This window comes from Thermobia domestica, chromosome 3, assembly GCF_964235325.1.
Source record: "Thermobia domestica chromosome 3, izTheDome1.hap1.1, whole genome shotgun sequence".
Taxonomy (NCBI): domain Eukaryota; kingdom Metazoa; phylum Arthropoda; class Insecta; order Zygentoma; family Lepismatidae; genus Thermobia; species Thermobia domestica.
In genome coordinates, this window is record NC_137456.1 from 62,451,446 (window position 1) to 62,468,500 (window position 17,055).

The following is a 17,055-nucleotide window of genomic DNA, read 5'->3' on the forward strand; positions in this document are numbered from 1 at the left end:
TATAGTTGTCAAAAAACTTGCCAACATTCTCTTCTGTAAATCCTACGGCCCTAGCATATGATGTTCCAGTCGGTTTGCACACAGCCAACTGTGCCTTATGTCGTTTAAGGAAAAGTTTCAGCCATTTCGCACCTGCACCATCATTGTTAAAGGGATGCTTCAAGTTGTTTCGAATAGCTAAATTCACGGCCATCCGTCGCAAGTCCGCCCTTGTTAATAATAATAAAAAAAAAACTTTCTCCATTACAAGGCAATACTCTACTAACTTTTGTTCAAGTTGGTCACCAAGTATTGTAGGCCTTCCCATTTTTGTTCGTGCTGCCGCTTTTGGACTTCCATACCTTTCTTGGGCAAGTCTCAGCAATGTTGTTTTGGGTACATTGAATGTTTTAGATTATTTTTTCCAACCCATTTTTTCTTTCTAATTGATTCAATTGCATTTTCCATCTGTTCGGGATAACATCCTCTTCGACGGGCACTGGTCTGTCTCTGGGACATCTGAAACGATATATATGAAGAATTTCTTCACAAACGGGATTCCTTTTTATGACACCACTTACAAACATAAAACTTCTTAGTTTTAGGGGGTCCGAGTTTGGCCACTCATGGGGGTCCGACTAAGGGCACCTTCCTCATTATATTTTCTAGCCTATAAACTTAAAATTAAATAAACAAGCAAACAACCCACTATAATAGTTTTGAACTGCAGCACTTAAAGAACAAGAAGCTATACAAAATATTGTGACTTACCTTAGACTAACTAAAAAAAATTCCAAATTCTATGCTCCGCTACAAAAACTTGCAATCACAGGTTTAACGATAATGGCGACACTATGCCGCTGCACGTGGTAACTCAGTGTTGCCAGTTACACTACACAATCTTTGTTATGTTTTCTCCAAATTGCACTTTATGACGGTACGCATCAGCATTTACGAACGGAAATAACAGGGGGTCCGACTTTGGCCACTTTCCTCTACTAACTTTAGATTTCACTATTAGGCCCGTATTAAAGAAAAATTCATTTTAATCTCTTCATTGTTCCCCCCGACGAAAATTTTTAGTAAAAGGCAAAAATTTATGCGAATTGAAGCGAAACAAGAGTAAAAAGCCATAATAGTATACACAGCCTTAACTATCAAAGAAACAGGTCTACAGTGTGAGTGTTTCCACTTACACCTTCTCACCAATATAGAATAGGTTCTTTTAAGCATCCTCTTTACTTTATCAAATGACAAGGTAGAATACAATTGATTATGTTTAAAGTTATCAAACTCGACTCGTACATAAAATAACAATCACATCTAAACTTCCTACATTAGAAGCATCACTCGATGTACTGGCTACCAATTCAACTGTTTTACTTGAACAATACACATGACATCTTTGCTAACTTTATAGTACTTCCCAATCGAATACAATGTGCATGTTTACCACTACATCATCAAATCAATTTATTATTGAATTCAAAACAATGAATTATCATCGCCTATTTTATCATGAACACACAGAGCTGACTCCGATTGTGTCTCTATAAAAGGGGGTTCCTTGAACATTGAAATAGTACAACTCAAGGTTTATGATGACAGTATACATTATAAGGTAAAAATATATTAGAACACAAGAATAAAACATTTTTTTACTTCAGAGTTCACACAATTTTCTCTTTAACAGAGAACAAAGTAAGCATATGTATTTCTCGTAAAAATTCTACACAATAAAATATTATGCTTCAAGTGGCAACTTGAAGCTAATATATCGCACAGATTTATTAGCATAGAACAAACGGTTTTTTAAGAAATTTGTACAGACCTCTTGAGACTGACCACTATATAACAAGAAACAATCCCGTAGACAAAGAATTGGCACTTTAAACTGAAGAAAAAATCCTTCCGCACTGAACTGCAGTTTCAGTATCTTTTTCTGGGAATTGTTTGAGGTATACAAGCACGGTCCTCACTCTACAAAAACATTTTCCAGCACAACAGTTTCATATGCAATTCATTGTGTTTTGGCAGCATTACCTATTTACATTAATATAATGACCAGATTTTATAATTGGGAAATATTTCGTCTGGGAATTCAGTTTCTATAATCTTACACTGTTATTAATTTTAGACTCCACTCTTAGGCCCGTAAAACAAGCTCGGAAAATACGTAAATTAAAATAGTATCTCTTGATTGTCCTCCTCCACGGAAATATTTAGAAAAAGGCGAAAGATTTATGCGAATTGAAGGCAAAGAAGAGTGAATCAACGATATACACAGCCTTATGTATAAAAGAAACATGTCTACACTGCGAGTGTTTCGACTTACACCTTCTCACCAATATAGAATAGTTTCTTTTAAGTATCCTCTTTACTTTATCAAATAACAAGTGATTATCCTATTTCGACGTTTATATGCAACAAGATGGTTCGTGTGCTCAAAGTCTTGCCGGAAAGAGGCCAATTTGCCTTATCGTACCTCGGAACAGCGAAGTGTGATTTCTTGGCGTGGTCGTTTTCCTCGAATGGACTGGAAAAATGGTTGGGGAGGGTGCCTCGACGACAAAGGTCTTTTGCACCCATCACTGGTCGTGTAAGAAACAAGGTCACACGAACGACAAAACAGACTAGTCACTGAATGTGCGTGAAGGTCACACATTAAAACTGTCACTCGCTAGCACCAAAAGGAGAACAGAAAAAACACAATACAATGAATAAAACGAACAAATAATTGGCAAGAGTTAAGATGGTGCACACAGATCACAGTTCACAAGCACTGGAATGCAGAAGAAAGTCAAAGAGCCGTCAAAACATGCAAATGCCGCAGAAACTGGAATATCTTCAACTCAATGGCTTCATCATCGCCGAGAACAGTAGCGAGGGCAGCCGGCAGCCCAAACAAATTTCTGGCAGCAGCAAGAGGCACACATTCCACTAATAGGTGACGAATACTCAGGGGCTGACCACAATGACAACACACAGGCGGAGGCGTACGTCGCAGTAGATGTTCATGAGTGAGAGGACTATGTCCAATCCGATGGCGGGCCTTAGTCCGTTCTTCCAGGCGGGATGATCGTGAGCTCGTTGACCAGACTCCACGGCGGGGCTTCACTGCATGCAGCTTATTGCGAATTTGCTCATCCCAGGAGGACTGCCAGCGCTGACGGACAGCGTGAGCGAACGCAGAGCAGACATCAGAGCTAGGAACAGGAAGGAGACAGCGTCGACCAGCAACAGCAGCCTCCTTTGCAGCAGCAGCAACAAACTCATTGCCAGGGATTCCAACATGGTCAGGCACCCAACAGAATGTGACATCATAGCCCTCAGCAAGTAGTGCATGACAAGTAAGAAGGACGTGCTGGACTAGCGGATGCGTAGATGTGACATCGGCGAGGCTATGTAAGGTGCTGCTGGAATCAGAGCAGATCACAAGGCCGGAACACCAGTAGATGAGGGATGCCCTTGGAGACGGCGAACCTTAGACCACACTTCGGAGAAGGGGCTCTGGACAGAAAGCGACGAGACATACACACGCCAGCTGCGTCGTTTAGCCTGCTTGATCAAATAGCGTGCTCGAGTACGAAGGTGGCGAAACTCAGCTAATTTGACATCACTAGGGGCAGGTCGAAAGGCACGCAAGGCTCGGCGGCGGGCACGAATAGCCTGGCTAATTTCTGCTGACCACCAAGGAACAACACGGCGACGAGGAATACCATGATGGACACGAATAGCCGCATCGGCTGCCGTCTGGATGCTGCATTTAAGAGTCGCACAGTATGTATCCACAGACCACGTAGAATCTGGTGCGAAAGCAAATCTGGCAGAAAAGTGTCCAGTCAGCCTGACGCAGGTTGTAGCTAGATGACGGTCCCGGTAAAGGGATCTGAAGTCCAGTGAGTACAATGGGAAAGTGGTCGCTGCTACAAAGATCCGGATGTACTCGCCACACCAGTTGAGCTCCTAAGGATGGACTACACGAAGACAGATCAATGTGTGAAAAGGTCCCGTGGCAGTGGCAAAGAGTGTTGGACTGCCATCATTCAAAAGAATCAAGTGCTGGTGCGCCACGAAAGTGGCAAGGGCTCGACCACGAGGTTCAGTCCGGTTAGATCCCCACAAGACATGGTAGGCGTTGAAATCACCAACCAGAATGACAGGCGCTGGAAGCTGGCTACAGATTGTCCAGATCAGCTGCAGTGAAGGCCTCGGAACGAGGGAGATAGACGCAGCAGATGGTAACAGGCTGCGGGAGAAACACTCGTGCTGCAACCGTCTGAAGGGTCGTAGTCAGATGGAGCAGTGTAGAATGATATAGCGCAGAGACACCAATGGCAATATCGCCAGCAGCATAACCATCAGTCATCTTATCCTGACGATAGACAGTATATCCGCGAAGAAGACAATTGGTGATGGGGATGAAATGAATTTCTTGTAAACATAAGATAACCGGATCCAAAAGCGAGAGAAGCTGTCGAAATTCCTCGTAGTGAGTGGAATAGCCATTGAGGTTCTATCGAAGCAGGGCCATGGTTTAAACAGAATCGACAACAAAAAACTTGCCACTACCCTTCTTACGGCGTCGCGGAGTCACATCGTGAAAAACTTCACAGGCGTCTTCCTGCATACCATCCATAGAAGAGGCATCATCAGCAGAGGGACTGCAAGATGGTTTAGGCTTCTTCGAGCTAGGAGAACTGACAGAAGGCTGACGAAATGTCTTCAAAGAGCCTGTGGAAATAGACGATGACTGAGAGCCTTTTTTCTTCTTGCTCTATAGACCACGCACCAGATTCTACGTGGTCTGTGGTCTTCTTGCTCTATAGAAGTATCAGTTAGCGTAGGTTTCAGAAATTTCTCGCGTCGAGAGCGAAGTGGTGTAGATACTGCAGAAGAGGATGGCGATGGAGAAGTCTGCGGACGAGGCATGGTACCTGTAGACTTGGTAACACGAGAAAATGGTTTAGACGCTCCACAAGTATAAGCCATCAGCAGAAGCAGCAGCAAAGGTAATCTGGGTACTTACATGACATGTTTGGGTGCCAATCGTGGTCAAAGTCCCTCTGGAAGCATAACTGCTACCAGCAGGCGTCTTGAGCATCACGCGACGTCGAGCCTCAGCAGCAGAGATCTCAGTGACTATAAGCTCCTTGATCGCCTTCTCCTCTGTAAACTTAGGGCAGTCCCGTGACCAGGCAGGACGGAGGCCAGTACAATTAACGCATTTAGAGGATGCATTGCACGTCTCAGATTCATGTGAAGAACCGCCACAGTTACCACAAGTGACTGCGCCGTTACAAGTGGGAGCGGAATGTCCAAAGCGTTGATACTTGAAACATCACAACGGCAATGATATATATGGTCGAATCTTCAATTGTAGATAGCCGACACGCAAAGTGGGCGGCAATGTAGGCAGATCAAAGGTCAGAATGTAGGAATGGGTGGCTACCAGTTGCCCATCCCGCTTCAGAGATACGATGCACAGCAGTAACGTTGGAGTCGCGTAGCTCTTCAAGGATGTCCTCCACCGGGACATCGTGCAAGTCTCTGCAAGTAATCACACCCTTACTGATATTCAACTGGCGGTGTGGTTGAACAACAACAGGCACTGATCCAAGTTGCTGATACTTCAAAAGAAGAGTGGACTGCTTATCGGTAATGGTTTGCACTAATAACGAACCATTTCGTAGTTTCTTTATGTGACCATCCGGGAAAGTGCCCGTTGCAATATGGCAAATCTGTTTTAAAATAACAAACGGCGATAACTTAGTCAAAGAACCATCTGTCGCTTCTGACTTATCTTGAATTACGAGATATCTCGGCATTGTGTTAACTTTGCTTCGCTCAATAAGTGCTGGTGAAGGTGAGTGATGCAGATCCATGGAGAAATGAAACCCAAAGTCTTCTCAGCTTCCCCGTCATCGTTCTAGGCGTCCAACGAAGTGGGCAGGTCCTTCCTGCTCCACCCTTGTCAACAAGCTGAGCTGTGACTCCCGAGTCAAATTGACAAGGATGCATTGCCATTTGAAACACCGACTGATGGGTACTTAGGAGAAGACCCACGTCCCACCGTGTCTGGGGAAGAGATAGATGATTCTCCGGAGATCCCTGCGTTGCAAACTCCCAGTTTTCCCTTTTCGGGCATCACTCCGTCCGGTCCGGCTGGGTGCAAACACGCTTCTCTCCTCGATCCCACGATCTCGGGTTCAGGCGTCGTCCAAATAGCGGGACCAAAGCTCATGTCCATATCCGCGCAGGGGTCAATTCAGAAAATCCGTCGGGCTTCATCCGAGGCATTCTGATTGCTGCTGCGATCAGTATTTTTACAGATTGGGTGATCGGCCCAACCCAACCCCCAACCTGGAGGACCAGTGGCTGATTGCGACCCATAAGAGGAGCCGGTTATCCTCGAATTAGTGTTAGTTTCACTGGATGGTGATCGCTCCCAATTGAGTCTAGAACTTCAAGCTGGCAGTCAGTAAGAAGATTTAGAGATGTAATGACAACATCAGGTGTAGTTTGAAGTGCGAAGGAAGAACATGAAGATGGAGTTGGAGATTGTCAGTTAAATACTATTAAAAATCTGCTTTTTCACGATCACTTCGACTAGGTATATTAATGTCCGCCATGATAATAATATTTCGATAATTATTAGCAATATATTCGAAATAGTGTAGCAGGATGGGTTTTCGTGGTCGAATATAGATCGTATTAAAATTGATGATTATGGAAAATATATGGAGCAAAGGAGGTATTCCGGCAAAGTGCTGAAAGCTTGTGGGTTGTACGATCAAACTGGATACTTTGGAGAAAAGCCTATTGCAACTCCGCCTTGCGTACGAGTCAGGTGATCATGATAGTTATGACGTTGTGATTGATAGCCAGGAATGCGGGCTAACATGCTCGGTTGTAAAGCGATTTCGTTAAGTACAAAGGCATTGATATGTTCCTCCAATAACAACGCTTCTAATAACAGTTTATGTTGCGAAAAGGATCGAATGTAGACTTTTTAAGCTGGACCACTACATAAGTATCTTTACAGATTTAAAATTCTTTCATTAGTACCGTGACTCCAATTACTGGCTATTTATTCAACTACTTTTCATACTAATTAGCTCGAACCACCTAAAACTACTAAATAAATAAACTTACTATCCAAACGATAAAAGATCCCACCAAGAATCCAACCGAGTACTTTCGTACGCTAATTATAATCAAATATAGAAGGGTGAGTCATAAGTCTTGCAAATATTCTGGCACATAATATACTTGAATTTTTATTACCGTACAATAAAAGCGGATTAACATTCAAAGTATACTCTCTCGTGTTGGAATATCTGCAGTTTCTCGATTCCCGTGGATATCACGCCTTGCCGCAAGGGGCAAAAATGTCAGTGAATACTGTCTGTGGAGAGATAATATTTCGATGGGGCAAAGACAGGACTTCCATGCCGGGTGTAGCATCAGTTCGATGGCATCAAGTTTCAGAAATTTTGGTTGCTTTTTTTTCGTTCCTGCACAGAGCGCTTTCGGTTTACAAATGCAAGGTATTTTTAGGCGTAGTACACCATACATCTACTCCAACTGATTGGGATAAGAATCAGCATTGATGGTACGGCCGTTAGGAACGATCTCAAAGTGAATTTCCCATTCGTACTTCCATCACAAACGGAAATAGACGAGACTTTTTGCTCGAAACGGCAGTGTTTGACGACCGTTCTGGAAGTTGGCTGGTGCTCAACCATTGTTCTTGTATATCCGGACTTACGAAATCCACCTGTTTGCCATTTCATGTAACAACATGTCTCAGGAAACGCAAATACGTGGTTTTCGCAGCAGTTGTCGCCACAGATACATTCTCCTCGGGTCTAAGCTGGAGTCAACTCATTACACGATACCTCCTCATGCTTTTCCCAAGTTCGTGAAGTGGCACATACAGTGGATTAGATATGCCTAAATGGTTTGACAATTGTCGTATGCTAATGGGTGGATTTTCGTCAATGGTGTGTCGTATAACCTCATAATCTTTTATCCTGAGGCAGCAGGATGTTGGCTTATCTTCGACATTCTTACAACCTCCACAAAATTTTTGGAATCCAGTTGCCGTGCCGTGGTTCACTGCGGCTTCTCCTTTCGCATGACAAGTGTTTTGGGTTATTGTCAGGGCGTTATGCCCCAGTTCGAATTCAGAAAGTAACACTTCACGTATCTTATTGTTGTTGAGCACTCATCGCCTGTGCCACTAAAAACTCACTGACGATACTGACAGAGTGGTAGCCTCTGTGTTAAATAGTCCGTTTGCTACACTACTTCTTGTGTCAGTTTGACCTTGTACTTACAGTCGATTACGGCGTATACACAGGCCTGTTACTTAGGTTTGTAGAAATATTGTAAGACTTACGACTTATCCTTGTATAACCTGACCTTTGACACCAAAAATAACAAATTCATACATTCTGTATGTCTTTCACAGGACATTAGAAAAAGAAATTAACATACTTTGATACTGTGTACTCACTGAGAATATTTCTTAAACTAGGATAGCATTATCAGAATCCACAAAGGAGCCAAGGAAAGTGAGACGGGTCAAGACTCAGGGTTATAAAATTTCAGGGGATATTTGTCCTATGAAAAAGAATGGAATTACATACTTATCTATAAAACCATATGTTGTAATAAAACCTACTTACAGAAGGTAAATTAGGGCAACAATTTCCGAAATTTTATTTTATTTTATTTATTTATTGGCAATTTTATATCTACGAAAGGGTACAAGTTCAAAGGAACTGTAACTCTGGTCAGAACTCAAAGATCTTCTATGGCGTCATGCTACATGATAAGGGCGGGGCTAATTTTGAATTTCCCGCCAAGAGGGAGGAAAAGTGTTCTAAAATCGCGTGATCTCCAAGAACCAATAGAAATCGTCACGTAATCAGAATCCACAGTTAGCGACGGCCAAGGCGATAAGCTAGGAATACTGCACAGCCGTTCCCGTTCCATATTCTCCAGCAGTCCTTACGAAATATCACGACGAAAAATACCGGTTTATCCATACTAATATTTTTTGACTGATTTCGGCACATTTTCTTGGATCTTGATGAATTTGAATGATTTCATTAGCTTGATGCTTGTTTTGTTTCTAGATCGTACTGATATAACCACAGTCATGCTTTTTGTAAGGAATTTCCGGTCACAACACAGTTTTTCCTTCGTCAAGACAAACACTCACGTGTTCCGTCTTTCTTTTCTTGGATGTGAAGTGCAAATTTGGCAGATAACCGTTTCATTCTCAAATCTTCCGAAAAATAAATTAGCAGCAGTGTCACGTGTACACTACGTGAAGAAGTTTGGTTTGTACGCCGTGATACTTTCTTAATTAATATTGAAACCGAAAGTTGTAGTAGATTTATATCACTTCCGGTATTAGTACAGAGATATTAGAGTGGAGAAGGAATATTCTCCTGAGACGATTAATTGATCGCAAAAAACTGCTTCTCACTATGTTATCAGTTTTAATCTACAACGATCAGCGTCAAAACTGGAAGTGATTGATTTCTGCCACTTGCCGTTTGAATAAAGGGTTACGAGAGAATATAGTACCTATTGTTAGAACGCTAAATCGATTCCATAAAACCGTTTCTTGTTATCTCTTAAAGTTTTTGTTCTAGTGAGTTGCTACCATTTTTGGTTTTAGTCGAGAATTAAGGATATATGAAATGTACTTTTAGGACTCTTAATCGATTGCAGAAAACCGCTTCTCTTTATCTATTACAATTTTTGCTCCACAGTGATCAATGTTAAAATCGGAAATGAGTGATTTCTATCACTTGTGATTTGAATTTCGGCTACAAAAACGAACTCGATTCCTAACTTTTGATCTTCTACATTCTGACCAACTTTAATGATGATCGATTAATATATATACTAATTTCATAAACTAAACTTTCTAAAAAAAAAAAAAAAAAAAAAAATCTGCCAGGTACTCCACATCACCCCGTGCTCCCAGTGATCAATGTTAAAATCGGAAATGAGTGATTTCTATCACTTGTGATTTGAATTTCGGCTAAAAAAACGAACACGATTCCTAACTTTTGATCCTCTATATTCTGACCAACTTTAATGATGATCGATTAATATATATACTAATTTCATAAACTAAACTTTCTAAAAAAAAAAAAAAAAAAAATCTGCCAGGTACTCCACATCACCCCGTGCTCCCAGTGATCAATGTTAAAATCGGAAATGAGTGATTTCTATCACTTGTGATTTGAATTTCGGCTAAAAAAACGAACACGATTCCTAACTTTTGATCCTCTATATTCTGACCAACTTTGATGGTGATCGATTAATATATATACTAATTTCATAAACTAAACTTTCTAAAAAAGAAAAAAAAACTGCCAGGTACTCCACATCACCCCGTGCTCCCAGTGATCAATGTTAAAATCGGAAATGAGTGATTTCTATCACCTGTGATTTGAATTTCGGCTAAAAAAACGAACTCGATTCCTAACTTTTGATCCTCTATATTCTGACCAACTTTGATGGTGATCGATTAATATATATACTAATTTCATAAACTAAACTTTCTAAAAAAAAAAATCTGCCAGGTACTCCACATCACCCCGTGCTCCCAGTGATCAATGTTAAAATCGGAAATGAGTGATTTCTATCACTTGTGATTTGAATTTCGGCTACAAAAACGAACTCGATTCCTAACTTTTGATCCTCTATATTCTGACCAACTTTGATGGTGATTGATTAATATATATACTAATTTCATAAACTAAACTTTCTAAAATAAAAAAAAAAAATCTGCCAGGTACTCCACATCACCCCGTGATCCCAGTGATCAATGTTAAAATCGGAAATGAGTGATTTCTATCACTTGTGATTTGAATTTCGGCTACAAAAACGAACTCGATTCCTAACTTTTGATCTTCTACATTTTGACCAACTTTGATGGTGATCGATTAATATATATACTAATTTCATAAACTAAACTTTCTAAAAAAGAAAAAAAAACTGCCAGGTACTCCACATCACCCCGTGCTCCCAGTGATCAATGTTAAAATCGGAAATGAGTGATTTCTATCACCTGTGATTTGAATTTCGGCTAAAAAAACGAACTCGATTCCTAACTTTTGATCCTCTATATTCTGACCAACTTTGATGGTGATCGATTAATATATATACGAATTTCATAAACTAAACTTTCTAAAAAAAAAAAAAAAAAATCTGCCAGGTACTCCACATCACCCCGCCTTTCCTCCCCTTCAGAAACAATTCGATTGTTTTCCGATTATCTCCATAAATAGCCTATCGCACTTTTTTAAATATTTTTCTGATTTTTTTCAGTCGAGGTGGTCAAGTCATGACAATTTTTATAGTTAACATATAATCATATTTTTACATCGGTAAAACCACTCGTACACTTGTGATTTAACCAAAGTGTCATCTTTACAAATTTTCTAACGTATATCGATATTCTTAGCTGCAATCTTCCTCAACAAAAACGAAACTTCGCACATATTTTGTTCTTTGTGGTCAAGCACTGCAGGACCCTGCGAGTCACAGTCAAATCAACACTAAACAAAAACCAATCCACACACATCGATGCGCAAGAACAAGCGGCACGATTCATAAATACAAAACACGCATACAGTGTTGTCAATTCCGGTATTTTTGGGTGCCCTTTCGCATTTCATCATCTGCAGTTAATGTTTTTGTAGTATATAGCTCAAACGTTAGTTATAAGTTTTAAACTTACGATATTTTTTTACTGTATGTATCTAAATTATACTTAGATTATGATATACGGTATGAATCAATGTTCAATCCATTCCACTTTAAAGATTTTAGTTGTGACATCAGTATCATAGCAGAATATTTTTTCATTTGGACTGTTATCTTCTGTATATTTTAGTTTAAATTGACCTGTAGATGAGAAAATTACAAATATTATCTATTAAATTCATGCTAAAAATGAAAATGAAATTAAAGTTTCATATTCCACAATTACACCCTTTAGACTAAAGGAAATACAAGTGAACCCTCACATCAGAAATGAGCGCTCTACTTACTTGTTTTGAATTACATTCCCCCTTAAATTATGTTTTAAACAAAACAAACCATAACCCTTTAAAGTAAAAGCGTATCTTTTTGCTTTCGGAAGTAATAAATCCAGCTCAAATTTTAAGAATTCACCAATATTTTACACTATTCTTCTGAGATAAACACGATTTTAGTAGAACACTAGGGGAAAGCCCCTGAGCCTGACGACCCCCAATTCGGCGGTTTGCATCAATAATTATGGACAGGACTCTGGTACCACTCTCCCACTCACTCCTCAGACATGACATAGCCTTTGTTGGCTCGGATTAGCAATGGCATTAGTCCATATACGCAGATGTGAAGAAAACATTCGGGGTGCCCTAGGGTTTCTCACGATACGAGACAACAGTATCTTCGTGACAATACATGAGATACGACAGAGCTCTTACAATGCAGACAGTTCCACCTCTTGTCCCGTAGGTAACCTTAGAGGTTGGTGGGAATTAATGATTTCGGAAGTTTTCCCTCGGGAGAAAGTTTCAACACATAGGGGTAACTGGTAACCTCTGGTAAAATACTGGTAACCCACGTTGACTACAAACGGTGAATTGAGCATTCCCGATACTTTGGGAGAATTTTCACCCGAGCTACCCCCTGAAGTTATCAGTGACGACGCCAACTTCAAGTTCTTGGGGACGGGGAAAGAAGAGGAAGAACAGAGAAATGTTTCGAGGGAAGCCATTGTGAAATGAAATGAAATCTTTAAGTTTTACGTCCCACGATTATGCCGGTTAGGCTAAAGGAGACGGTGATGATGAGAGATGAATGAAATGGTGGAATGAAGAAAGTGGGAGGAAACGGGAGAACTAGAGAAAACCCACGAGCACGGTGTTTGTCCACCACAAAGTCCACACGGTCGAGTTGGGATCGAATCAGGGACCCAAGCACCGGAGGTGAATGCTCTACCACTGAGCCACCGCGCCCCCGGGCAGACATTGTGTAATTTGACACTGTGTATCAATATATATCTGGGGTCATCCATAGGCACAGAGAGTATTCATTCCCCTGCTTCCCTCTGGTGTCGACATTGGCAGTAGCAACTTAGATATTAATACATCAATAACAATGTTTAAGAGTCACCAAATAATTGAAGTTGGGAGCAGTATTTAAACAGTATTAAAGTCTGAAACATTGTTTTGTAGAAATTGACACGAAAACGATACCGAAAAATTGGAGGGCTCAGCTCCGTCAACGAAAATATTCGGGGGTTGAAAGAGTCTGAGCTCTCAGGTTTCGGTGCCTATGAATTAGTCATCTTCCGAGCGACTCGCATCACCAACTATGTACAAACATGGGTTAGTACCACTAACTACCGACTAACCCCTCAACAAATGCGAAGTTAAAAGTAATTATCCATTGTCGCGATAAAGAATAAGAAATAAGCCTCAACTGTGGTCGCCTCAACTGTGGTCGTATGTTGGAATAAAACGAATATTTAATTACGATTTTCCTGCTTTTCCGTAAGAATTTAGTATATAAATGAGTAAATGACGAAAATGTGCTACTTGTGGCGCCATAGCGGTAAGACAAAAACAACATAATTCCACGCTGAGTCCTTGGCGATATGGTCAGTGTTTTTTCGATTAAAATATGGATATGAGAGATAACAACAAAGTTTTGAATATAACCCAAAAAGCACAGATATTTTATAATTTATCGTTTTAAATCATTATCATTAACCATGTTCATGTTTCTAAATATTTCATCTTATTTTGACAGATCCTGAAAGACAGTGAAACATAGAAAATGGAGGAATACCAATATTGGGGTGTAATCGAATATATTCATCTGAAAATAACGTTACTGCCTTAACTCACCAAGATATGCTTAATACTTTACAATATGCTTCATATGAAACAGTGAAAAGGGAAGTACAAAAATTGAAGTGTTGCAGGAAGTGTGTTTTAAAAGCGCCGAGGTCACGAACGTGTCAATACCTCAAGTGGCAGATAGATTAGGCATTTCACACGAGTGACTAGAACTATCATGAAGGAGCTTGAGTTCTCAAAAGTATCTGCTCGATGGGTCCTACCTTTCCAGACTCTTAGACAGAAAAGTATTCAGGACATTTTCTCACTGAAGAATTTGAAACTGATTCAAGCTGTGTAGACAGCTTCCTTGCTCGATGCGTTACACTGGATGAGTGTTGAGTTCAAATTATTAGCCTAAAAATATAAGTTTTTTTTTTCTTTTGTCTTTTACGAAATTTGAATTTTCGATAACCACATACTTAGGGATTGCAATCTACAAGCTACACCACTTCATCCAAATAACCTTCCTCGTTTCGAACAAATATGTATATTATACATGCGACAAAACTATTACTATATCAATATACAGACACTAGCAAGTATTTATACTGAATTACTTGCTACATATCGTGGTTCCTACAATACTTGTGAATCTAAGATATCTTTAAAAATATTTTGAAAGTTGCATTATCTTCATTCAGAAAGTGAGATTATAGCGGAAATGTTAAAGTAAAACAGCAGTAGAAGTAGAAATAGATCTTTAGAAAGATAAAAGACAACAATGCATAGAAGGACGGCAATTTTTCCACAATTTAGTTGTCAGTACGTGAAAACTATAAAATTGTAAATAACACAAGTGTTCATCACGTAACTTGGCGTAAGTCATGTGTAAGGACAAAGATGCACATGCTTCCTCTGTGTTAGTAAGGCAATCTTTAAGCAAACCTCGTGAACACGATTAACTGATTCTCTAAAGAAGCTTTCAGAATGAGACTAGGTCTGCTGTGTGTATTTCATAAATATAAAATTGTTTCTATTTTTTCTCGATGTTTTAAGTAAATTACTAATTTAGTTTATATATAGGTTAAAACAGCAAATCTTAAGTAGTAGTAAAGAAGTGGGATATGCGCCTAGCAAGGTTGACAAATCTCAGAATTACACAGTAAAACCTTTGATGCACTAGAACCACCAAAATAAGAAAATATAACTGAAAAACTAGCAAACTTGGCACAAAACATTCTTTATTATTACTACTTTTTACATAAAATTTGTGTTTAATAAGAACGTGAAGTTATATAAACAGTATCGTGGTCACACACATCTAATTCTATTTTTTTCCGTGAGAAAATACGCCAAGTAACGTGTAGTTAGTTCCTAACACATTTTTTTTACCCCTGCACCATAAAAGTTACGATTAAACCCATACATATATATTTTTTTCTAATTATAGTGCACTTATATCCAATGAGTGGGCCTGTGTAAAGTCTCTGGTATGACTACAGCTCGTGTCAAGTATGCGAAAGTGTCGTGGGATTTCTCAGAATTATCCCGTTTTCTTCTACTTTCTTCATTCCATTATTTCATTCATTCTCATCATCTCCTTTCGCCTACACGGCATAACTGTGGGATGTAAGACTGAAAGATTTTAGTTCATTTTACATAACCAAGTAAAAGTTCACAATACATTGCATGACGCATTATTTTCCAAGTTTAAACTTTCTGTCTATATGTGACGAACAATTCTATAAATTGTCCTCCACCGAACTACTATGAGCAATAATAACAATCATAGTGGTGATAATTATTGTTATTACTAACATTGATGTTGTATTAGCTTATCAAAAATGAAGAATCATCTCATTTTTATACCTCAAAGGAAAACAACCTTGACAACGAAGATTCACACAAAAAAAGGAGAAGAAGAATATTTAACTTACCTAAAGTCTTTAAAAATTCACTTATTGTGTCTTGGTTTCGAACAGCACATACTAGTACAGCTATACAAGGCTTTGCCCCAAATTTTAGGAAACAGTGCAGTGCGTTGCAAAGAGAAGGAAATAACTCGGGATCGTACACAACATCTAGGTAATAAGAAATAAAATTAATACATACATACATACATACATACATACATATATATATATATATATATATATATATATATATATATATGTATGTATTATATAATGTTCTTGCTCATTGTACTTTACACACTTATACAAATATTTTTAATTACTCCTAATACTTGAAGTTTTATTCTGCATAATGACTGAAACTTCAAATAATATAAAACTGCAATTAATCTATGCCTAATGAAGAAAAATCATATGCATTGAATTCTTAAAATACGTTTATACCTGTACTTAATCATCAATTAAGGGAAACAATTTGAGACATCATTGTGGACACCTTAATCCTTACTAAGATCTGAAGATATATTTTACTAAATTGTACAGGAAATCTGAAAATCAATCAAATTTGTATGTAGCTGCATCATCTTGTAAATATATTTCGAACATTTCGAAGCTTTCTTAACAAGTGAAATTACTTATTGAGAAATATATCTGCAACTTAACAGAAATTTAAAGGAGAGAGATATAATAGAAGATATTTCAATACACGACACCTATATACAGTGATAACATAATTATTTCCTAAGATTTGTAAGTATCATAGTTGTTTGAACTTTGTATACGGTATGTTTAAATGTTAATTAATTGTATTGTATTATTCTGAGATTATTAGACTTAGAGCGTTCCAATTAGCCTGTGGATGTCAAAATGTTCTCAGAAGATTAGAGGAGATAGTATCAATTTTTTTTCCTAAATTATTCATTTTATACCCTTAGTATACCATCAGGATTGAAGCCAAAAGATTAAGACTACAAAAATAACGTTTGGGCACAACTGTTTCTGCAAATAAAAGGTATTTTTGCACATGTCTCAATATATTATAGAGGGCTGCGGTGGCTCAGTGGTAGATCGGTCACCTCTGGTGGATAAGGTCTTTGGTTTGAGCCCAGTTCGCGCCAAGTGAACTTTGTGGTGAACAAACACAGTATATGTGGATTTTCTCGGGGTTCTCTCATTTCCTCCCACTTTCTTCATTCCACTATTTCCTTCATTTCTCATCCTCACTGTATTCTTTAGCCTAGCCGCATAACCATGGGACGTAAAATTTAAAGATTTCATTTTTCCAATAAGCAAAG

The 17,055-nt window shown here is 39.0% G+C and overlaps 1 protein-coding gene, 1 non-coding gene and 1 pseudogene across 5 annotated transcripts in view; all 3 read right to left on the reverse strand.

Annotated features, from left to right (window-relative positions):
- The window catches only part of LOC145680442 (protein-lysine N-methyltransferase EEF2KMT-like), a 66,606-nt gene that overhangs the window by 2,613 nt on the left and 46,938 nt on the right, over positions 1–17,055 (reverse strand). For 2 of the 4 annotated variants that reach the window (XM_081750976.1, XM_081750980.1), the window contains 2 exons: positions 15,785–15,928; positions 3,462–11,919 (listed from right to left, as the gene is read on the reverse strand). In XM_081750976.1, the coding sequence (XP_081607102.1) occupies positions 11,810–11,919; positions 15,785–15,928 (254 nt within the window). In that variant the 3' untranslated portion in view covers positions 3,462–11,809. Of the gene's footprint in view, positions 1–286; positions 499–3,461; positions 11,920–15,784; positions 15,929–17,055 lie in introns of those variants that run through there. The other 2 variants (XM_081750978.1, XM_081750979.1) reach the window with 2 other exon arrangements.
- Positions 995–1,105, reverse strand: LOC145682441 (U5 spliceosomal RNA; annotated as a pseudogene).
- On the reverse strand, positions 2,129–2,249 carry LOC145682442 (U5 spliceosomal RNA). The gene has a single exon (XR_014130906.1). It is a non-coding gene; the product is annotated as a U5 spliceosomal RNA (small nuclear RNA).